The following is a 24,074-nucleotide window of genomic DNA, read 5'->3' as shown; positions in this document are numbered from 1 at the left end:
TACAACCTTGCACAGCTGGGCACCTACCACCCACCTGCCCTCCGGTCCCCCTCTCCTTGAGCTTTCTCACCTCAGGCTCTTGTATTTACTTTCCTCTTAACCTAGAAAAGAAGTTCTTCTCCACCTTCTAGCTGGCTATTCTCTTCAGCTTGGCTTTTTTTTTGAAAAGTCTTCCTTACTTTGCCCCGTCTCCTCATTTAACTTAAGAATCCCTCAGTTACATTTTTCAGTATCTCTTCGTATTTTTCTTTATGGCCCTTAATAACTACATATTTGTGTGATTATTTACTTAATGACGTTCTACCAGACAATCACTTTGACAGGGCTATGGGGATTTTTTCTGCTTCTATTAGAGTAAGGTAAGTGCAAAGGCATTAGTGTAGGAAGCAGTATTCGGTCTATTTTCCGAGGCACAGTTGCTGCATTTCCCACGTTGCAGCTCAGGTATCTCCCTGAATTGTTGAGAGCATCTCCTGGCAGCCTACGGTGGCTACTGCTAGGGGTGGGAGCCTCTGCATTTTCAGCTGTCTTGGAGAACAGGCAAGTTGGCTTCCTCTAAGGAGCTTGTGGTTAGAGGTTGGGACAAAAATCACCAAGAGAAAAGCCAGTCTGGGTGCAAATGCTTCCCTTCTCCTGCTCCCGTCACACCTGTCTACCTCCACTTCTCTGCTAGCGCGAATCTGTTCACCCAAACTGCTACCACGTTCACTGTGGAATGAACTTAACTTGTCTCCTCCCTGATGGACTTTTCAGCAGGAATATTCTAAGCTGGGTTATTAGTGACTAGAAGAAGGATAAAATGTTCAAAAGAAAGAATAAATGCAATTTTGAGAGGCCAACATCACCTTCTGCTGAGACCCACAGATCCAGGAGCTTAGAGCTATGGGTTGCCAGTGGACCCTTCACAACAGTTTAACCCAACCTTAAGCCCTGAGTCTTCTCAGATGCCTCCTAAAGAAAACCAGGAAGGGGCGGCGCCTGTGGCTCAGTGAGTAGGGCGCCGGCCCCATATGCCGAGGGTGGCGGGTTCAAACCCAGCCCCGGCCAAACCGCAACAAAAAATAGCCGGGCGTTGTGGCGGGCGCCTGCAGTCCCAGCTACTCGGGAGGCTGAGGCAAGAGAATCGCTTAAGCCCAAGAGTTAGAGGTTGCTGTGAGCTGTGTGACGCCACGGCACTCTACCCGAGGGCGGTACAGTGAGACTCTGTCTATACAAAAAAAAAAAAAAAAAGAAAACCAGGAAGATTCAGCAACCCTTCATCACCTCTGCTCAGACATGTTAATAAAAAACCTTAGAAACTTTACTCTCAACCCTGGTACCAAATTCCCTTGCCCTCTACCAGAAGGTTCAATTCAATGGCAGGACAGAAAAGATCTTTACAGGCGATCAGAGAATCAGAGACAGCTTGCCCTCCAGGAGGAGAGGAGCCAGGAGAGAAAGGACTGGAACGCTGAGATACCACTTACTCACGCGACAGGTTTTCTTGGGTTGAAAAAAAAACTAACAGACGTTGAGCTTCAGGGAGTTCAGGATGAATCAAGAAATGAACCATTCAACTATGGCTGCAGTCACAGCTTTCATCATAGGATCCTTCTGAGAAAGCTAGAATGGAGAATGTTATGACACAGCTGACTTAGCTTTATTTTTGCTTGTACTATTCTTTCCTGCCAGTGATTTTATGCAGCTGGTTGAGAAAGGTACTTCATGCTAGGATAGATGTATACTAATAATTTTGATAACCTATGGTGAGTCCTGTGATGGATGTCTTTCCTCATCTCTTCCTGACTTGGAATTTACAAGGAATCTGTGTAGTCTGAATGTATTTGAATGACTTCAGTATACTTTATTTCTACTTTTTAATTTGACCCAGGGAAGTATTAATAAGTCTCAAGTATTTGTGGTTTTCCAGAGCTTCAAGGCAGTGAACAGATGGAGCCTAACATCAAGAATTTGAAGCAGGGGCTCAGCGCCTGTGGCTTAAGCGGCTAAGGTGCCAGCCACATACACCTGAGCTGGCGGGTTCCAATCCAGCCTGGGCCCGCCAAACAACAACGACGGCTGCAACCAAAAAATAGCCGGGCGTTGTAGCAGGCACCTGTAGTCTCAGCTACTTGGGAGGTGGAGGCAGGAGACTTGCTTGAGCCCAGGAGTTGGAGGTTGCTGTGAGCTGTTATGCCATGGCACTCTACCCAGGGCGACATAATGAGACTCTGTCTCTAAATAAATGAATAAATAAATAAATAAATAAAATAAGAATTTGGAGCAAGGTAACTTGTAGGGGAAAGAATATAAAGAAAACACTGGGTAGGTTTACTACAGCCTAATTAGGGTAGATAATTAGATTTTCTAGTTTTCAAAAATTTGAATTGGAATAAAAGGAAATTTTGATGTGCTGTTTCAATTTTCAGTTGCAAATATGTGTATAGAGGAACTTACTAAAATTGATGTATTTGTATTTAGTATTTTTAAAAAGAATAAGTAGAAGTCTAAAGTTAATAAAAATACCTTGAAGTTTAAACATTTTTAACTTCTAGGAACAATGATCTTTTCAATTATATACATTTTTAGTTTATATTTTATTTTAATTTTTTGAGACAGAGTCTCACCTTGTTGCCCTCGGTAGAGTGCCGTGGCATCACAGCTCACAGCAACTTCAAACTCTTGGTGTCAGGTGAACTCCTTGCCTCAGCCTCCAGAGTAGCTGGGACTAGAGGCACCCACCACAAAGCCTGGATATTTTTAGAGACAGGGTCTTGCTCTGGCTCAGGTGATCTACCCGCCTCAGGCTCCCAGAGTGGTAGGATTATAGACATGAGCCACCATGAGGGCCACATTTTCAAATATCTAGAAATCTTAGACAAGTTTCTCCAATTCTTTTTCAATTTTTCGTAACTTTTTTTTTTTTTTGAGACGAGTCTCACTCTGCATCCTGGGTAGAGTGCCGTGGCATCACAGCTCACAGCAACCTCAAACTCTTGGGCTCAAGCAATCTTCTTGCCTCAGCTTCCCAAGTAGCTGGGACTAAGGCACCTGCCACAATGCCTGTCTAATTTTTCTATTTTTTAGTAGAGACGGGGGTCTCACTGTGGCTCAGGCTGGTCTCAAACTCCTGAGCTCAGGCTATCTAGCCACCTTGGCCTCCCAGAGTACTAGGATTACAGGCGCAATTTTCAATAACTTTAAACTGGAAACTTTACTGTGCATGTACAAATATATTCATAAGCATTTGGATAGAAATTAACAAGTGCTGGGAAGGTTGTGGAAAAACTGCAGCACTTGTGCCCTGTTGGTGGAATGTAAAATGGTCCAGCTGCTGTGGAAAACCATTTGGAGATTCCCTCCCCCCCCACACAAAAAAATGAAATTACCATATGATCCAGCAATCCCACTTCTGGGTTTGTTTTTTTTTTTTTTGGAATAATGAACGTTTATTACATGAACTAAGACAGGAAAGAGGAAGGCTTCTTGCCTGTAGCAGTCGGTACGGCGCCACTTCTGTGTTTATGTCCAAAAGAATAGAAAACAGGTTCTTGAAGGGATATTTGCACATCATGTTTATAGCAGCACCATTTACCATAGCCAGGAGATGGAAGCAACCCAAACGTCCAACAGACAAATGTGTAAACAAATTACGGTACATACATACATACAAGGCAATATTATTCAGCCTTAAAAGGAAATGAAATTCCGACCCATGCTATAATAGGGCCGAACTTTGAGGATGTTACATTAAGAGAAGCCAGTCACAAAAAAAGACAAACACTGGGATTCTACTTAAATATAACTTACAAAAAACTTACAAATGTAACTTATAAAGTAGTCACATTCATGGAAATCAAAAGTAGAGTGGTAGTTGCCAGAGGCTTAAGGAAGGGGATATGGGAAGTTGTTTATGGGTAAAGAGCTTTAGGTTTGCAAGAGAAAAAATTTCTAGAGATCTGTTTCCCAACAAGGTGAATATATTTAACGCTCCTGAACGATATGCTTTAAAAAATGGTTGAGATGGTAAATGTAATGGCGTGTGTTTTTCAGCACAGTAAAAAAGTATATAATTGTTAAATTTTACAGATCACATTTGAAAAATACTAAACAGGAGAACTATTACTACTTGGGGCTCAATACTATTCTCCTTTGAGATATGTCACTGCCTTCCAAATTATTCTCATTTGCTCTCTGGCAGAATTAGAGTCCCAGTGTAAACATACTCAACTTTCTTTTAGTTAGGTAACTGTTGTCAATTTTTTTCCATTTGAGAAACAGTATTCTTGCATATCTTTGCCGTATCATGTGTTCATTCCATAAAACAGAACTTAGTTATTATATTTAAAACCAGAGGCGAATGAAGGTCTCAGCTCACCATCATGTTGTTGGTAGATTTTCCCGTGATTCAAATCGCTTTAAGGTGATTTTAATCTACTGTCTTTTTTTTCATCTAAGGGCATAAAAATATTAGACATGAAGAAATAAAGTGGGTTAGCAACCTCAATGATACTACTAGGTCCTGAATACCTGCAAGGTGTAGCAGATACCAGACTTTTATTCTTCAACAGCCACATACTCAGCCTATAAAGTCAAGAACGGTATGTGAGCATTTGGAAAATTTACTGCTGTTTATGTGAAGGGTGAAAAAACTTTTTGGTGACTCTGACTAAAAAAGGTTGAGGGTAGTGGTGGTTGAGGACAGCTGGAAAGATTGTTTGAGGTTGTAAATAGTGCCTGGCAACTAATTTTACCTGTAGGTATAAATCCTTGCAAAACATGGAGTGGATTCAAAATGGCACTCTATATCTTATTATGTGAATGTGTGGGACTTAACAGTCATTAAAGAAAGTATTCTGGTATTTATGACTGGAGCATATGAAACTAAGCACTCTTAATGGAGTCTCCCATCTTTACTGATAGAAATCATCTAATGATCCTGGTAACAAAGAATTAGTGATATTTTACTCCTCATAAGGAGTCTTTGGGCTTAAAACTTTGCACCTGACAATTGCCAGATCTCTATGTGGGATTAATGCCTATTCTCGAGAGATGTGAGCTGCGTAGACTGTCTCTAAAATGTGTTTATCTAGCTGCTGGACCAATAACCCTCACTGCTTTTCAGCTTGCTTACAAATTCATTTTTTTTTGAGACAGAGTCTCACTATGTTGCCCTCAGTAGCATGCCGTGGTGTCACAGCTCACAGCAACCTCAAACTCCTGGGCTTAAGCAATTCTCTTGCCTCAGCCTCCCAGCTAGCTGGGACTATAGGCACCTGCCACAGCGCCCAGCTATTTTTTTGTTGCAGTTGTCATTGTTGCTTAGCTGGCTCACGGTATGTGGCTGGCGCCGTAACCACTGTGCTATGGGTGCTGAGCCTAAACTCATTTAAATTAAACATGTGAACATACTCGTGTGTCTGCATGTGTACATATATGTGCACATGCAGACATTTTTCCTCAAGTAACTATCTTCAAAATCTAAATTTTGACTTTATTATTCCAGTTTTTTTCCCCTTTAGGGTGCAAAATGCCTGAGTCATTCTTAATAAGAGCACACATTATGTTCCTTTAACACCTGATAAAAAACCATCAAACTTGTGAGCCAAAGTACATTTTCTGAGAATTTAACCAATATCTGTCTAGAAATTAATGATTCCAGAAAGTTTCCAGTTGGCTAAAATGTAAGTAAAAACAACACGTTATGCGGATGATTTTGTCACATTTACTACTTTTCTGGACAGATTTTCTATGACAACATGTAAAACAGGTATAAAGTAGCCCGTACCTGAAATTTGATTTGATTAAAAGGTTTTTGGAAATCAGAAATGAGAACATTTTGATACGTGGTCTGTCTCTTCAAGGTTGCTTTCTGTTTCTTAGTTGGGTTTTATGATTTTAAAAAGCTTTTAAAGCGTTTTAGATTAGTTTATAAGCACAGATGAGTAACCGGAAGACTTACTGAAAATTGTCAAACTTATTTTTCAATATCAAAGAAATGCAGGTGAATAGACTTAGGTTAAAAACAGATTTTTAAATGTCTTTTTAAAAATTTTGTCTTGTGGGGCCTATTAGTTCACAAAATATCCATTATTTTTACTAAGTAGGGACGTCTGTGGGTATATCATACATACATCTGATAGCCACAACTTTGGTAATGTAACTTAATGCTTTTGTAAAGTGAGCCGATTTGAATCATGCCAGATAATATCTCCAAAATGGGGAATGTGTGTTTGTCTGAAAAAGCAGTCATCTGGAATCCTCTTCCCAAATGCTGATTCTGTTAAGTCATTTTGAGCATGGTTTATGAGGCACACCAGTGAATTGGCCACATCTCCTCCCTGTCCCTCCAAGCATCCCCAGCATTTCACAACTGTCATTACCCACCTCATTGCTTTTGGCAGTTTCCTACCAGTTAGTTCTAGATAGTTCTAGAAATTCCCAAGGGAATGAAAATGACATTCCAAAGAAGTTTGTGAGAAGCCCTGAGCAGGGGTAGCTGCCTGGTGGACTCGGTGGAGTGTGAGTGCGCACAGTGAACGAGACAACACTTTTTGGGAAGTGGATATTGCCTTATGACTATTTTAAAAGACAAGCCGCCCACCCCAGAACAGTGGTAGTAAGTTATATTCACACTTCGTATGTGTGTGAGTGTATGTACACAAACGAAACTTTGTTTCTTTTTTTGCTTTTTAGAGAACATCTTTGTATCTAGATTTGAAGGAAGATTTTCTGAAATGTTGAACTTTTTGCCTTTAACTTGTAAAAACAGCACAAGGGAACAATTTACAAAGTAGACGCCCGAAACAGTGATTTTTTTTTTAAACCAATTTTTCATGGGGACGGGGACCATCGTGTAAAGAATTAGCATCAGGAGCCAAGAGACCTGAATTCGAACTCAGCTTTCCCTCTTTTAACTGTGGCATTGAACAGTTCTCTTCATCTGAGACCCAATTTCTGTATCTCTAAATTCCTATAGCACAAAATTTAGTAAAGATCAAAAAAAGTGTGAATCGTGTTTTTCAATCCATGAAGAGCCCTGAGTTTACTTACAGCTCGTCTTCCACCTGCATTAGAGGCAGTCTAAGACGGGTGGTTGTTTAATAAGAACAGTGTTTAAAATAGTGCTTAGCAAAGTGCCACATATATAGTAGATATTCCATGAAAATTAGCTACTGCTATTATTGGTGATATCACCAAGTTTCTCCTCTTTTGTTATGAACTAAGCAAGTTCTGATTATCAGAATTTTTAAATTAAATCATAACTGTGCACATTAATGTAATCATGGGGTACAATGTGCTAGGTTTATATACAATTTGAAATGTTTTCATCAAACTGGTTAACATAGCCTTCACCGCATTTTCTTAGTTATTGTGTTAAGACTAAATTAACTTAGTAAATTTAACATGTGCCCTTGTAAAATGCATGGTAGGTGTGGTCCCACCATTTACCCTCCCTCTACCCATCCTCTCCCCCCTCATTATTAGAATTTTTAAAAAATTTTATTTTCATTAAAATGATATACATGAAGCCTTTTACATTTTGACAGGTGTACACCTATGAAAACATCACTACAATCAAGATAATGAATATATCCATCACTTCAAATGTTTCTTGTACCCCTTGGAAATCTGTCCTTCCACCCAGTCCCTGTATCCCTCCTGCTGTCTTTCATTCCCAAGCAGTCACTGGTCTGTTTCTATCACTGTGGTTGGGTTTGCATTTTCTAGAATTTTGCATAAATGAAACCATACAGTATGTATTGCTTTTGGTCTGGCTGTTTGCACTGAAGCTACTTGAGATTCATCTGTTATTGAATATATCAATAAGTCATTCTTTTTTATTGATGAGGAGTAGTCCATTGTATATATGTAGCACGATCGTTTATCCATTCAGCTGTTGGAGATCACTGGGTTGTTCCCAGTTTAGGGCTATTACAAATAAAGCTACTATGAACATTCGTATACAAATCTTTGTATGGACGTATGCCTTCCTTTTTCTTGGGTAAATGCCTAGGATTGGAGTGTTTGGATTATATGATTATATGATAGGTAACTTCTTAAGAAACATCCAAACCACTTTCCAAAAGTGGTTGAAACATTTAATATTCCTATCAGTAGTGTGCTTTTTGGAAATTGTCTTTATGTTTTGAAATTCATGCTGGTTTACTTTGTTGTAGGTCTGACATTGTGCCCACTTGATGGGCTCCTTCAATTTGGAGATGAATTTTCTACATCTTTCTCCCTTTTCTTCCCTTCCCTGTCCCCTTCCTTTCCCCCTTTCTTATTTATTTCAGACAGAGTCTTGCTTTCTTGCCCTGGCTAGAGTACAACGGCATCATCATAGCTCACTGCAGCCTCAAGCTCCTGGTCTCAAACAATCCTCCTACCTCAGCTTCTCCAAGTGCTAGGAGGAGAGCAATGGACACTGGTTTTTTGTTTTTTTTTTTAACGGATGGGGTCTCCCTATATTGCCCAGGGTGGAAAGCAGTGACTATTCACAGGCCTGATTATAGTGCGCTAGATCCCCAAACTCCTGGGCTCATGGGATCCCCCCAGCTCAGCTTCCTCTAGAGTAGCTGGGACTACAGGCCTCACCCAGCTATGTCTGGGAATTTTTCTTGGGTTATAAATTCAATTTCCCTTCCAACATTTTCTCTATAATGTTTTTCTAGAGTTCCTGTTACTTGGGTTGATTCTCCAATATTTCTCTCCCATTGTACATTTCTTCATCTGTTCTAATTTTCAGGTGGTTTCCTTGACTTTACCCTCAACCCCTTTTATTGAAAATGTTTTGTTTCCACTTTATTTTTATAGTCCAATTTCTCTTTCTTCTTTTTGTATGAATGAAATTGCTTCTCTCTCTCCCTAAGATAATCACAGTATTTAAAAAGATTTATTTCTGCTCTCTCTTTTGTCTTTCTCCTGGATTCCTATTTTCTGTTTTTTGTCTTTCTCTCTCTCATACTTAGAGGCATTCCTTAAATATCTGAGATCTTTGCATGGCCCTCATATTTGAAAGGAGGGTGTCAAAAGCTCTTTGGGAGCACTGTGCTGTGAAAGAGCCTTGTATACTATGTAACTTTTCTGAGATTGGGCAATGCTAACTTTATTCATATCTATTGTGTTTCTGTTTGTTAATTATTCTCAGGGAGATATTGAATCTGTCTAGAACATCTGGCTGCTGGGGAAGGAGCCTGGGAAGAAGGGCCTCACAATTCTGTGTGCAGATCTTGACCTAACTCTCTGGTGGAAGCTCAGAGCACATCTGCCCCTCAGCTCAGCCAGTAGTCCCTTAGCCCAGAGCCTCCCTGCCTCAATCATTCCCAAGGTAACTTCTGTTTCCTGGAGTGAGAAGAGGGGGCTGGAAGCCTCCGTGTACAGACGTGTACAATCCCTGGCTTTCAGCCCTTGCCTGCCCTGCTTTCTGTGGTCTGTGCCCATCAGTCAGGAGCTCTGAGCTCTGCAGGGTGAACTGGCTTCTTCTCACCACCACCCTGTGCCCACGTGGAGGTTGTAGCTCTTTCTTTTTGGTAAGTCAGTTTCTGCTTCTCCATCTTTCAAATTGCTTGAAATCTCTTCCGTTTTCGCTGCCTCCTTTTTCATATTCCTGTTCCAGGTGGGGTTATACCTTATTTTTAATGCATTTTCTGGTATCTTAGTGGAATTTTGGGAGAGGAGAAATAAGTATTTTTCTTTCCTCAATTCGTCAACACATTTTTGTGGAGTGTTTCCTCTGAGACAGACACTCTTGTAGGTGCTGTGAACAAAACAGTGACAAATCCCTGCCTCCATGGAGCCCAAGGCAGCATAATGCAGGTGGTGCAGGGACTGCAGGGAGAGGCAGGCGGTGGGCCCCCAAAGGAAACATTATCTGTAGGAGGGGACACTACGGAGATGGAGAACAAAGAGACGCAGAAGTGCAGGTGGAGGGGCTGCTCAGTGGTGACACTGGATTAAAGCCCAAAGAAACCAAGGGAGTGTGCCAGACAGAAGGATCGCACACAGGTTATGAGGTGGGATGATGAGGAGGAGGCCGCATGCCAGGATGGAATGAGGGAGGCGAGTACAGGTGGGGTTGCCAGAAAGGAGGTTGGGGGATGGAGGCTGGGCCTGTGGGTTGTGACAGCAGCCAAACAAAGAAAGTGGTTGAAGAGGGAGGGTAGCCATCAACAGAGTCCAGTGCTGAAGATGGATGGGGTAAGAGAGGAGCTGAGAACTGAGGTTTCCCAAGTTGGAAGTCATGGGTGACCCGCACAAGAGAAGTTTCTTGTGGCATGGAGGTCAGACCAGAGAGGGTTAGGAGAGTAGGGGAGTAGGGGAGCGGAATTGGGGACAGGGAGTACGGCTGACTCATCAGAAGCACTTGGCTGAAAAGTGCTGAAGTGAAATGGGGCAATGGAGATGTTTTGTTTTTAAATTTATTTTTTTATTTATTCTATTTAAAAATTTAATTGACAAAAGTTGTATGCTATGTATACTCAAGGTGTACAACACAATGATTTGATGTATGCACATACTGTGTAGTGATCATCACAGTCATATTAACTAACACCTGCCCCACCGCCCAGGCTGGGCGGGAGATCCCCAGAATCTGTTCTTCCAACTGGAAGTTTGTACCCTTTGATCAATTTTTCCCATTTCTCCCATTCCCTGTCCCCTGGAAACCACTGTTCTGCTTTGACCAATTTGGGTACCTTATTCTATGTATAAGTAGAATCAGACCATACGTGTCTGTGTATGCCTGTTTTATGTCACTTAGTGTGATGTCCTCCAAGTTCACACATGTCGCTACAGTGACAAGATCTCCTTCTTTTTCATGGCTGATTGTTTTTGTTTTGAGAATGGAGAAATACAAGTATGACTGCAAGCCGATATAACTAATCTGCCCTGTTTAACTGGAAATCCTAACGAGAACTTAAAACTCACCTAAAGGTCTTATAAGGTGCATCTTCAATGGGTGCAGAATGCTGTACCAGGCAGGCCACCGGCCCAGCATCCCCGCCAGTCACAGGGGAGTTTCGCTGCTGACTGATTATGGCCTCAGTTTCCTGATCTGCACATAATACGTTGATCTCCAAGGATCACTCCAGCTGTGATATGCCAGGAATGTGGGACTTGAAGTGCAAGAGAGATCAAAGATGGGAAAGGCAGCCGGTGTCTGCTTGCTCCTTCCATGGGGAATTACAAGTTTTGTGAAAGCAAAACTAATGTTGCGAAATGAGGGTTTGCACATTTGTAGCATCAAACCCAGATTCCACCACTTTCTAATAACTGATTCCTCACCCCTGATTTAAAAGCATATGCAGTGCAGAAATTTTATGAAACAGGAAAATGTAATTTGAAAATTTAAATCACCCATTATCCTATCATCCAGAGATAAATTCTAATAATATTTTGGTGTTGTTTACATAAATATACTATATTTTCTCCTCCTCCCCTGCACTGAAATTTTTCTCTATATTTGCATCCTGAGTTTGTCAATGAGAGCTTGTCATAAGCATGTTCTCACATCACCCAAGATTCCTCACACTGTTTTTTTTTTTTTAACAATGGTTAGATATTCTATCATAGGAATATGCTGTATCTTAGTCATTCTCTTAATGAGCATTTTTAGCTACTATAAAAGCACTGATAAAAAGAAGTGTTATGATGTTTAATTTTGCATATAAACCTTTGATTCATTTGTTCTTCTTTGGGCACAAATTGCCAGTTGTAGAATTTATTCGCCAGTCCAATGGGTATAAACGTTTCGGACACTCTTACATATATTGTCAAATACGCATCTCAACACATCTGCCTCCCTTGCCTTCCAGAGAGGCTGTACTGATTTCCTTTCCCCTGCCCTCCATGCCACAGCAACTCTATGAGGATCATACCATCATTAATCCTGCCACCTTTCTATAATTAAAAAAAAAATTCAACTTTTGACTGTGTATAAGATAAAGTTGATTGTTTATCAAAATGGCATTGTAGGGGGAGTAATTCAGACTCCAGTAGGTTTTTGTGTATCGACACGTGCTGGGCACTATGCCAGATGCTTTTTTGTTCATTGTAATTGAATAGGTGGCATCCTTTCCTCGTCCTGCCCCCTGAGGCTGTGATGTGTCTAAGGACACACAGTTGCTCTGGGGTATTGTTAAGGGTTGGTGCCCCAGGCTCTTGACTTCAAGTCAGGCACTTGTTTGTTTATTTTACTAACCTCATCAGCTCCTAATGACCTAGAATAGTTCTGTTCTACATATTCTGGCTATAAGAAAGAGACTGTAAAATGTATTTACAGCTGACCAATATTCTGAAGTTTCTAAGTAAAATAGAAAATATTAAACTCCTGGGCGGTGCCTGTGGCTCAGTGGGCAGGGTGCCGGCCCCATATATCAAGGGTGGCGGGTTCAAACCCAGCCCCGGCCAAACTGCAACAAAAAAAATAGCCTGGCGCATGGCAGGCGCCTGTGGTCCCAGCCATTTGGGAGACTGAGGCAAGAGAATCACCTAAGCCCAGGAGTTGGAGGTTGCTGTGAGCTGTGTGACGCCATGGCACTCTACTGAGGGTGATAAAGTGAGACTCTGTCTCTACAAAAAGAAAAAGAAAATACCAAAATGTGGTATTTTCAATGATGCTGCTGGAATTCTGCTTTACTGGACAACATCTGGGGCTCTTGCTTCTCGCCTGATCTGAAGGTTGTTGAACCAAAGGTGAGACCAGCAGGGGGAGAAAGGTGCTGAACTGCTCATCCTCTTCCCCAAATTGGCTACCCCGGTTTGCTTGCCAACGCTTGACTGAGACAGCTACAGAAGGCAGGTGCTGGACTCACGCAGGAGCAAAGCTATTCAGATGGGAAGCACCTTCAATCCAAATGGAAACCATGGGCAGAACTTAGTGGTGTGTGTGAGAGAGAGAGAAACTTGGAAGCTGTGAGGCTTTATACTTAGTCTCCTGCATGGTAAACAATGAAAACTGGCTTTTTGATCTTTAAACACTTAATTATTATTATTATTATTATTTTTGAGATAGAGTCTCACCAGAGTGCTGCGGCGTCAGCCCAGCTCACAGCAACCTCAAACTCCTGGGCACAAGTGATCCTCCTGCCTCAGCCTCCCAGGGAGCTGAGGCTACAGGTGCCTGCCACAATGCCTAATTTTTCTATTTCTGGCTCTTGCTCTAGCTGGTCTCAAACTCCTGAGCTCAGGCAATCCACCCACCTCAGCCTCCCAGAGTGCTAGGATTACAGGTGTGAGCCACTCCACTGGTCCTGATATTTAGATGATTAAAAGAGGCATTTATAGCAATTTCAGGAGGACAGTCTTTCAATGTCCCAAACGCAAACTTTAAACTTGTCTACATTAAACCCGCTAAGACCCGGTTACATGCCTCCTTATTTTTGTACTTACTATCTGATGTTCTAATAGGATAAAGTGATTTGAAGCTGTTATATTTTCCTTTTATTTAAGAGAGGCCTGGGGTTCTTAGCTGAGGAGGGATTTGTAAGCATCACTGAAGCCAGAGTTTTTCAGGACACACAATAGTGGACGTGAAAACCAGCATAGCACAACATTTATCTGGCCGTGCCTGACTTTACCCGTTTGTTTCCGTGTCCTGATTTTCCTGCATTAAGATTTGTAATTTGGTGCAGGGGAAGTTTTCTGGATGGGTGTGTTGGCTTGTCATTGTTATGAGAATGCAGTGACTTCATTTGGATCCAGGACTCGGTCAGGATTTAAAATCCTACTTTTACAAAACGTGAAACTCCTGCCTAAAGTTCAAATGTCGCAGCCTCATCCCTTTACCACGGAGTGGAAGCTTGTCCCCAGAGTGGGCCAAGAGAAGGAAATGGTTTTTTAAGGTGGGGCTGCTCAGGTTGAGTTCTAAGCCTGTTCATGGTCCCGTGGTCGCTTCCAGGGTATCCTTCAGGAGCCTGGAAATCCAGGGGGGAGTGCGTGGAAGGGCTGTAAGGAACACGACTTTGAGAGCCAAACGAGAAGCGACCACAGGACAGACATGGCGTGGAACTGGGATGTGGGGCGGGTAGAGGGAGAGAGGAAAAGTGAACAGAACAGGCGGCGCAGAATCGCAGATACAAAAGAAAGTGCCAACTAGTGAAAATACTGCAAAAGAATGGGGGGGGGACGACTGGGGAACAGTTTAGAAAAATAGCAATTAGTACAGCTAAAAATAAAGACCAATTTTAAGACAAAGCCAGATACACAAGGAGAAAAACAAAATTTGCCAGAAAGACAATTTCTTGCAAACCACATGTTCAAGAAAATGGGGCTAATGACACCCCTTCTTGGGCAGTTCTGAAGAAACGAAATAACAGAGGAGAGTGGAGCGCGCGGCGCCAAGCAGGTGACCCGGTGTGGGAGAGGAGAACGCAGCGGGGCCCTGAGCGATGTTGGTCCCTGAGGCTGCCGGAGGGACCCACGAGTCCCTAAAGTTAGAGAAGTGCCCCGGGAGCGCAAGGGTGCGGACAGAGCGCAGCTCCACGCTGAAACCTGAGGGGCTCCGCGGAAATCCCGGAGGCCTATCCCTGGAGCCTCAAGGCCAAGGGGAGAACGCGCGGGTGCGGCCGGCACGGGCCGGGAGGGGGCGCCCACAGGCGGCTCGGCTCGGGGCTCCGGGGACTCCCCGCCCGCCCTGGCGCCGTGGGAAGGCCCGAGCGCACGGGGATCCCCATCCCGGGGGCGGGAGACCGAGACCACAGGCCGAGTCGCGCACGGACTGGGCGGATCCGCGAGGTCGCGGCTTCCCGGCCTGTGATCCCGGAGGGGAGCCCGCCAGCCGCCCCGCGGAGGTGCGCCCCGCGCAGAGCCCTCTCCCCGGGGCTGCAGGGAGTGGGCAGCCGGGCGGGGCGGCATCTCGCACGAGCCCCGCTGCGCGGCCAGGGGCCTGGGCTCGCCGACCGCCTCGGCAGGGGCGCCTAAGTCCCCGGCGGGCGCGGGACCCGCTCCGGGCAACTGGGGGCGGCCGGGGACGCCCCGCCCCGTCCGGGCACCTAGGGCCCTGCCGGCGCGGGCTGTTCGGGCGCACCGAGCGCGCCACGCGGCGCCTCGCCGGGAGGAGGGCGGCAGGCGGGGGCCGGGGCGGTGCCGCGCGGGCTCCTCCCCTCGCCCTCCTCCTCCTCGCCTTCCTCCGGCTTCTCCGCCGCGCCGCACGGCTGCAGCTCCTTCCTCCCCGGCGTCCGCGGCGATGTTTAACCGCGCCGTGAGCCGACTGAGCAGGAAGCGGCCGCCGTCAGGTAAGCCGGGCGCCGGGCATCCTTCCCTCCTTCCCGGGCTCGGGCGCGGCTTGGCGATGCAGCCCGACAGGAACCCGGCCGAGCGCGCCGCTTCTCCCCGCTGCGCCCGGCGCCCGCGGTCCCAATCGCGAGGGGAGCGCAGAGCCCTGGGAGGCGCCCGGGGAGGAAGTTTGGGTGAAAAGGGGAACAACAACAGTTTTCTTTTTAGTGATGATCTGGGAGAAAAGGGAGACGAACATATCCCCAAAGTTTGGAGGTAGCTTAGGATCTGGATTCCGAAAGCAGAAGGGCGGGCGGGTTTCACCCTGGTCTGGAGGTGGTGTCTGCGCGGCGGGCGTGGGTGGGAACGGTGCCCGTGCGCGCCAGTTGCAGGCGCGGCTGGACCTCAAGCCCCCAGCTGGGCAGCCGGGCCTGGGACACCGGAGACCTTCGGTTTTGCAGCGCGGAGCAGAAAGGTGGGGCCCGCGAAGGTGGCCGAACTCCAGGATGGAGATGGGCACGTCTGTAAACCCGTGCCAGCGAAGTTCTGGCTGTCACGCTGGACCAGCCTGAGCCACAGTTTAAGGCAGTTTTATATGACAAAGAACCCACGGTAAAGATGATACCCTGCTCTTCTTTCCAATTCTCTTGTCTTGTCTTCTTCATAATAATAGCCACGATCTATCCAGCGCTTAGCGGGTAGCTCACTGCGTCCTGTGAATTCTCTTCACCGTTAGGCCAACTCGGTGGAGACCAAGGAACAAACTGAAGCCAGAAGCTTTTAGGTAACTTGCCCCCAAGTCACTCTTAGATGGTGGAGAAATCTTTCACGCTCAGGTCTGCTTCCTGTCCTGCCCACTCAGAGGCTGGACGAGAATGCAGGTCCGTTTTCTTTTCTCACCTAACATCATGTTTCTAAGGGACATTGTGACTAAAAGTCTGGAACCAAATTGGCTGGCTCAGAATCTCACTTCCACCACTTACTAACTGAGGAACCTCTATGCCTCTGTGCAGAATATCTGCAAAATGGGAAAAGTAATAGCTACCCGTTTATTTAAGCACTTAATTGGAGCCTGTCCCCCACCTATCAAATTATGCAAATCACTCCATTTAATATTTAGGGCAAGCCTAGTAATGCAGCTCTTCATAGGGTTATTGCACAGATCTTACACGGTTGCCCAGCATGCTGTAAGTGCACCATTAGTGTTAGCGGTCAGACCTTCCTGTGTTGTGTGTGAGTTTAAGGACTCTCTGGTGGGTATTGATGTCAGCTCTTCCCTATCTGTGGCCCAGGCCTGTGGAGCTGTGGTCAGAGCCTAGACTTGAGTTAAATTCTTGGTTCTAACCTTGGCTTTGTCATTCAGTCAAGTAACTTCTCTGTGTCTCCCTTGCAATGCTATGCTGGGACTAGCTCAGGCTCTTACAGGAGCCACTTTTAAATCTTCAAGAAATTTGGGAACTGGTAGCTACACCACAGATAGCTGGAGATTTTCTATGGTGGGCTGTTTATGCCATGGCAATTAGCAAATGCTAAAACGCAAGACTGTCTCCTGCCACCCTGGATAGATACCAGCACTCCTCTGCCTCAGTTTCCCTGTCTGTAAAGTAGTTTTCATGGAGTTGTGTGATTAAGTATACTAAAGCATATGACGCTCCTTGTACAATGCCTGGCACATAGTAAAAGGGAACTATTTCCTAGCTGTTATCTTTTCTCCCTTTTCCTATAAGTAGAGATGCTATGAATACCTCTGTACAGATTACTTATTGCTGTGGCTCATTTTGGGGTTTAAGAATCACAAATAGAGGGGCGGCGCCTGTGGCTCAATCGGTAAGGCGCCAGCCCCATATACCGAGGGTGGTGGGTTCAAACCCAGCCCCGGCTGAATTGCAACCAAAAAATAGATGGCCGTTGTGGCGGGCGCCTGTGGTCCCAGCTACTCGGGAGGCTGAGGGAAGAGAATTGCTTAGGCCCAGGAGTTGGAGGTTGCTGTGAGCTGTGTGAGGCCACGGCACTCTACCGAGGGCCATAAAGTGAAACTCTGTCTCTACAAAAAAAAAAAAAAAAAAAAAATAGCCGGGCGTTGTGGCGGGCGCCTGTAGTCCCAGCTGCTCGGGAGGCTGAGGCAAGAGAATCGCGTAAGCCCAAGAGCTGGAGGTTGCTGTGAGCTGCGTGATGCCCCGGCACTCCACCCGAGGGCGGTACAGTGAGACTCTGTCTCTACAAAAAAAAGAATCACAAATAGAGTCATTGAATCATGGAAAATGTGTGGATTTGGGTGCTTTTGCCTATGGCCAAATTGCACACCAGAAAGACTGAGGGCAGGTTTAGGGAGCAAACTGTTTCAGGGCAGTAAGTTTTAAGCCACCTTTAATGAAATGTGGCTATGTCAGCTGAAATGTGGCAAGGTCAGCTGCTAAACATTATGGGTTGGCATTGGATACCTGGGCTCCAAGATCCCTATTTTCTTGGGGACTTTAAGTTGAAATTCTGCTCCTATAATGGGAAAGGACATGAGCCTCTTCCTGCTTGGTCATTACCACCCAGCATTGGGGAAAGGCGTTGAAAGGGGGAATGTGGGCCCAGAGGCTAAGGTATTGGGAAGCCAGACAAGTAATCTTTGGGGGGACTCTGTACTGATATATATATTTTATAATTTTGAATTATTTTTCTTAAACAGGCTCCCAAATGGTATAAGCTTCAGGCCCCACAAAACCTGGATCTGTCCCTGCAAGACTCCTGGTTTGGGCCTGGCTGCAGTCCTGCCTCCCTAAGCACCTTCTACTTTAGACCTTGCCTACTTTTCTTTCTTTCTTTTTTCTTTCCTACTTTTCAGCAAAGTCTTATTGAGGGCTTTGAGTTCCCACCCCCACCTTCCAAGATTCAAAGTGGCATTCTGTTATTCTCCTTTCCAAGTTTTCTCAAAGTGTATTCCACCAATCACGTGGGGGTAACGAAGAACTGTTAAAATGCAGCTTCCCAGGCCTCACCCCCCCCAACCTCCACTGATTCACTCCTGGGGTGGGGAGCACCCAGGTGATTCTAATGCTGCTGAGACGTGAGGCCCCCTTGAAGGGTTCTGTCCATTTACCCTGTCCCTCACAACTTGCATTGTTGATGACAACAACTGGGATGTGTCCACCTGAAAAGCAAATCTAAAGCCACCCCACCCCTAACCCATCCTCGTAGCCAGAGCGAGGGGTGACCCATCAGGAGAATTCCCACCCTGCCAAGGAGGCCTTGGCCTTCCACTGGTGCCTGTGGTACATTATCCCATTAAACCCTTGGGAATGGTTTCAGATTTATTGCTGGGCTTAAGTTTTATTTAAAGATGACAGTCTACATAGCAATTTAATGTCTTTGTTTTAACAAGCCAGCAACGGGCAGTCTTGGCAGCTGGGGAAACTGTCTCGGCATAACATCCCTGGTCCCGGCCTCCAGCAAGCCAGGGCCTGGCCTGCAGGGACACAGAGGCTGGGCCAGGCCCGGGGGCAGTGCTCTGGCAGGTGTGGTCAGCCCACCAGTCTGCGGGACCCTCTGGGTGTGAGGGGCTCATGGGGCTTTATTTGCCTCCACTGATCTGCATTTGGTCTGCTGTCTCCTTTCCTCGTTGTTAGAAAATTTGGAAAGCTAGACAGATGCCTGCCTGGCTTGACCATTTTCTAAGCTTCCTGGGTGAACTGAGTCACTTCCCTCTCTGGGCTCAGCAAGCCCTGGGGCCCCCTGACACTGGGCTCTGGGAACTTGCCTTTTAACTTTTACTAAATTTACTCTCATGAGTTTCTTCTGCTTCCCCTAGATAGCTCCCTGCCGCAGCCGCCCACGGGTGGCGGTGGGAGCAGAGGGGCCTGGGCAGGCAGCAGCGGCAGCCCCTTGATAAGAGCTGTCAGGAGATATCTGCTGGATTGAAGCAGTTCCTTGCAGCCTTCTAGGGACAAATTTCCCTTCCAAGCCAGGGGCATCTGTCAGAGGCCCTACCAAGCACCCTTGGGTCAGCGTTGCTGCCCCCTGCCTGGTGCCCAGGAACCCCTGATCAGCTTGCCCTCCCTCCTAGGCCCATTTCCCTGCTCCACACTCTGCCCTTAGGGGGGGCTAGATACTCCCCCTTCTCCCCAGGTGTCCTCCACCATGCCCCAGTGCCTGGGTCTCCCTCCTCCAGGAGGCCAGCTGCTCCAGGTCCCCCAGTCCTCTGCATCTGAGAGCACAGCCTCTCCGAGCAGGAAGGAACCATTTTGTTTCTCCCTGGACCATGTGAATGAAGGCAATTCTATTTCAAAACAAAAACCAAGGCAGCAACCCAAGAGTATGCTTGTTCTATCCACACAGCTCAAGTGGCAAATCTTCTCTTACCGTTATTCTCCTTTCTTCCCAGGCTGGTGAAGAAAACTTCACGTCAGCTGGTGGCACTGTGTCCAGGTGGCCACCTGGGGACTCCTGATCTTGTCTTCTCCATTCAGTTTAAGTTCCATGAGAAAAAGGGCCCGCCTTTCATTTCTTTCACCTTTCACTATGTGTTCCGTCCCGGGCTCGGCAGCCAGACGACCTGCTCATCCATTTCCTTCCTGGCTGCTTTGTAGCAAGTGACTTAGCCTCTGTGTGCCTCAGTTTCCTCATCTGTGAAAAGGGGCCAGTGATGGAACTGACCCCCAAGGATAGTTATGAAGTTTAGATGGGGTCTAATAAGTGCTCAGTAAATGTCAACTATTTTGTGTCAGCTGTCGTCCCCCTCAGTCCCTTAGCCTCGTGCCTAACTTTGTTCACTCCTTGGAAGATATTTATTATAAAATATATACATGAGAGCCAGACGCTGAAGAGGACACGGCCTTTTCTCTCAAGCAGTACAGGGTCTATGTGACTCATACTGGAGGAGAAAAGTCAATTATTTTGCCTTGAGGTGGGGGCAGGGATATTGAAGTGAAGAGTGAGGCACATTTATACACAAATGTCTGGCCCAGAGGCAGTACAGGCTTCTGGGAAGAGGAGAGAATCAGTGACAGAGTCTTCATTCTCAGGACAGGGACACTGGAGCCTCTGCCTAAAAAGTAGAGATTCTGAGGAGGCTACAAATAACAGTTCGGCGTTCTTATTTCCTTCCCTGTGGTAGAAACTGGAAACAAGTAGCCATCTGTTGTTTGGTCCACTCAAAAGAGGATGTTGAGGCTTGTTTTTCCTTCGGATCCAAGGGTGCTCCGGAGCCTGGCAGTCCCTGCCTTTCTCGTGCAAAGCGTCTCTGAGAAGGTATTGGAGTGGAACTTCTCAGGTGGACCCCTGAGCATGGAACGTAAGGAATGGCCCCCAACCCCTTTAGGAGACATCCTCAGCTTGCCCATCACTGTGGCCTGGCCCGGGGGAGAGCAAGGGCTGGGGGAAGTGCATGGTGCAGACCAGAGGTGTGCAGGTGACCTTGGAAGGACCACCATGTGTACTTGACTTTCTTAGAGGACCAAGCTCTAGTGCAAAAATGCCACCATGTCCTTCCTGAGCCGAGCCAACCACGGCAACCTGTTTTCCTGCTTCTATCTTGGATGCTGGCTGTTATGATGATTATTTTAAAACTTTTCCACTTTTATCATTATTTTCTGCTAACTGCAGTTTCATCAAATCTCCCCAGCAGGGGAATTGCACGCCTGCAGGGTAGTAGTTATTCTCAGAAGCTAGACATTGGGGTTGATAAATACTTAAGTAATATTTAGATACAGTGTTTCCATGACCCACTTTCTCCCCGGCCATACAGGGATGACCAGTTGTAACAAACTGACTTTCTAGGTTGGGATGACTTTTTTTTGTTTGTTTTAATTTAATGTAATACAATTGATGTGGTCTAGGTGATAAGATGCTTCAAATAAGTTCTGTGGGTTATGTACTTTCTTTGAAAGTTCATTGTCAAATAGAGTATTTTATAGGAATAGAGAGTGTGTATGTGCAGGGTACCAAACCAGTTTAGAATTTAGGATTAATGTTTCTGCTTTTTCTTAAACTTGAGTGTTTACTTTTTTATTTTATTTTTTATTTATTTATTTAATTTTTTGTGTTTTTTTTTTTGGCCGGGGCTGAGTTTGAACCCGCCACCTCCGGCATGTGGGACTGGCGCCCTACTCCTTGAACCACAGGCGCCACCCCTTTTTTATTTTTTTTAAATATGCTGTGATTTTGCGGGTACCTAAGACAAATGCTTTGAGGATATAAATTAACTCCAGTGTTGAGGAAGCTGGATATTGAGATGTTACTAAGGTATTATTTGACTTGGGGATATTATCTGTGCAGGATCATTACACAGACCTTCCTGCAGATGAATAGCAGAAACCCTTACTGTGGGCATTCAGTTCTGATGAGTGTTGCAGGTGCTTTTTGAGTATGGGTTTCCAAGGAATTAATGTCTAGAGAAAGTCTCTGTTAGAATGACATCACAGCGTCTATAAATAATGCACCATAAAATGCGCTGCAGGCAACCAGCCCTGGCCATCTGCACCATAATGCTGCACCCATCTTTGAAATAATGGCTTTTACTAACGCCAGAGCCACGTGGCACAACATAAATGTAATGTGTTTGTGTGCCAGATAATTCCACCCCTTCTCTGAGAAGGCATTGGAGTGGAACTTCTCAGGTGGACCCCTGAGCATGGAACGTAAGGAATGGCCCCCAACCCCTTTAGGAGACATCCTCAGCTTGCCCATCACCGTGGCCCTGGCCTGGGGGAGAGCAAGGGCTGGGGGAAGTGCATGGTGCGGTCTGAGATGACTTTTACCTGCTTGGAATCAGACTTTTCCTGAGAAAATTGACCCAATTTTCTCAGTTTTTTTCCCCATAGTGTGATTGTTATCAGTCTCTTCAAGGCTGTTGCCTGCTGGCCTCTGAGTGTGATCATCGGCAGATAACAAAAATAAAAGTGGCAGCTAGGCCTCGTGGTAAAGGGTGTGTGCACTAGAGCCAGACTGCCTGGGTTTGGACCATGGTTCCCCATGGCTGGTGGCCCTTGCAAGTTACTGTGTCTCAGTTTTATCATCGGTAAAGTGGGGATAATATTAACTATATCTAGGGGTTATTGTGCACATTGAATGATTTAACCCGCGTGAAAAGATAGGAGCAGTAGTCAGCACATTGTAAATAATTTGCAAGTGTTAATTCTTATTATTAGCCAATGATAGGTTTATTTGAAGATACATGTATTGAAAAATAAATATTTTTCTTGCAAAAAAATTGAAGATCTAAAATGCTTTAGAGGGCCCAGGGTCTAAAAAACAAACAAACAAAAACATTTGATTCACTGCAAAAATGTTTTACAGTTGAATTAAACAATAAGAAAAAATAAACCAAGCATGACAAAATTGAAACAAACAAATGTTATCACAAATAGCTCCTGACTAACTGGAGAGGTTGTAGAGCAACTTAGAAAACATGTTTACCATTTTTTCCCATCTATGCTTTCTTGTACAATCCATCCCAAATGGAAACTTCGAAGGACAGAAGAATATTAGAAATTTGTGAATCCAGGTGCCAGAAGTTGAGCAGCTGGAAAATCTTGGTTTTGCTTTATTCTTAAATTCAGAATAAACCTACCTGCTGTTGTGAAAGGTTATGCATTTTCCTTGCACATTACTGGACCCATTGTGATATTTGAAGTGAACTTAGATGGTTTAGAAATCCCTCACTTAGTGGGTCTCCTGAGCTGGGGATCTGGAGGAGCAGAAATGCCTGAGTTAAAGGGCAATCCCAAGGGCAAGGCCAAGTGGAGTGGACCTCTGCTTAGTCTCAGTGGAAACTGGGAATAATGACTTGGAAAAGAGAGATGCCGTTAAGTGAATCGAGTTTGCAAACATTGCTCCATCAAGATCTGCCTATACCGATACTAATCAAGAAGGATTAAAAAACGGAGGCAAAAGTCAGAAGCTTGTTATCAAACTTGAAAGATAATCAGGATGTCTTAGAAAAATTCAAGCCAGTATTTCTGGGGAAAGTCAAAACACATGGCAGATAGGGAGAGGGTATCTCAGACAGAAGGAGCATGCAGCAGGCAGAAGGTGGGCAAAAAATCAGGAAGTCTCTCTATCTAGGGCACCAAAGCCAGAAAATGGATAACCATGGTAGTGAGAGGAACTTCATCTTGATGTGCTTCCTGGGCCATCTCTGAAAACTCCACACTCTACTGCCATAAATGTATTTCGTGACATTTGGTGCAAGGGACATGATAGCCCAGGAAAGAACTGAACAGAAGGACCCATCGTTTTTTCAGCTGTGTTCCGAGGAGCCCTGGGATTCTGTAGACTCGGTGGTAGACACAGGTCCCCTTTCATGTAGGTCCCCATCCCGCTTCCGTCCAGTGGTTCTTTATCCGCGTCGCCTTGGACAGGTCATTTTCTCTTCTGGACTTTTGTTTCCCAGGCTACAAAATAAGGGGCAGGACAGTGGGTTTCAAGTTGTAAAACTTTGTGTTTGGATGAAAGCTGACACAGAAAAACCTAATATGCAAAAAACGATTAGAGTACGAACCAAAGAGGGAGGTTAGCAACTATCTAATCGGGGGCAACTGTCTCAGCTCCCCAGGCACTCTGAGGTCCAGTTGGGAATCCACCACGTGTGTTTAATCGTAAGACAGGGTGGTGGTGAAAACCCAAACGTGGTTTGGTTTGTTATTGAAAAAAATGTCAAGAGTTTTGGAATTCTTTCAGACCAATGTTGAAAACTTATGGCCAAAGTAGTTGTTCTGCTGTGGCAAGAGACACCTGGGGCCACCTAAGATTGTTCCTGGAACAGCAAACTTGTGTCTCTGGGTTTATTTACCTAAGAGAAGATCTGCTGGGGAAATGAGTAAACTGTGAAACTGTATTCTCTCGGTGAAGAGCGGAAGAGTAAATTAATGAAATGCTTGGAAGAATGAGCTCTG

At 45.3% G+C, this 24,074-nt stretch overlaps 1 protein-coding gene across 2 annotated transcripts in view; it reads left to right on the top strand.

Annotated features, from left to right (window-relative positions):
* Positions 1-15,063: 15,063 nt before the first annotated feature.
* RGS10 (regulator of G protein signaling 10) overlaps positions 15,064-24,074 on the top strand; it is a 31,598-nt gene continuing 22,587 nt past the window's right edge. The window contains exons 1-2 of one of the 2 annotated variants that reach the window (XM_053585621.1): positions 20,171-20,430; positions 21,776-21,818. In XM_053585621.1, coding sequence (XP_053441596.1) covers positions 20,344-20,430; positions 21,776-21,818 — 130 coding nt within the window. In that variant the 5' untranslated portion in view covers positions 20,171-20,343. Of the gene's footprint in view, positions 15,216-20,170; positions 20,431-21,775; positions 21,819-24,074 lie in introns of those variants that run through there. The other variant, XM_053585622.1, reaches the window with a different exon arrangement.

This window comes from Nycticebus coucang, chromosome 3, assembly GCF_027406575.1.
Source record: "Nycticebus coucang isolate mNycCou1 chromosome 3, mNycCou1.pri, whole genome shotgun sequence".
In the NCBI taxonomy this organism is placed as follows: domain Eukaryota; kingdom Metazoa; phylum Chordata; class Mammalia; order Primates; family Lorisidae; genus Nycticebus; species Nycticebus coucang.
The sequence above is the reverse complement of the archived record's forward strand: the minus strand, read 5'-3'. Positions and strand labels throughout refer to the sequence as shown.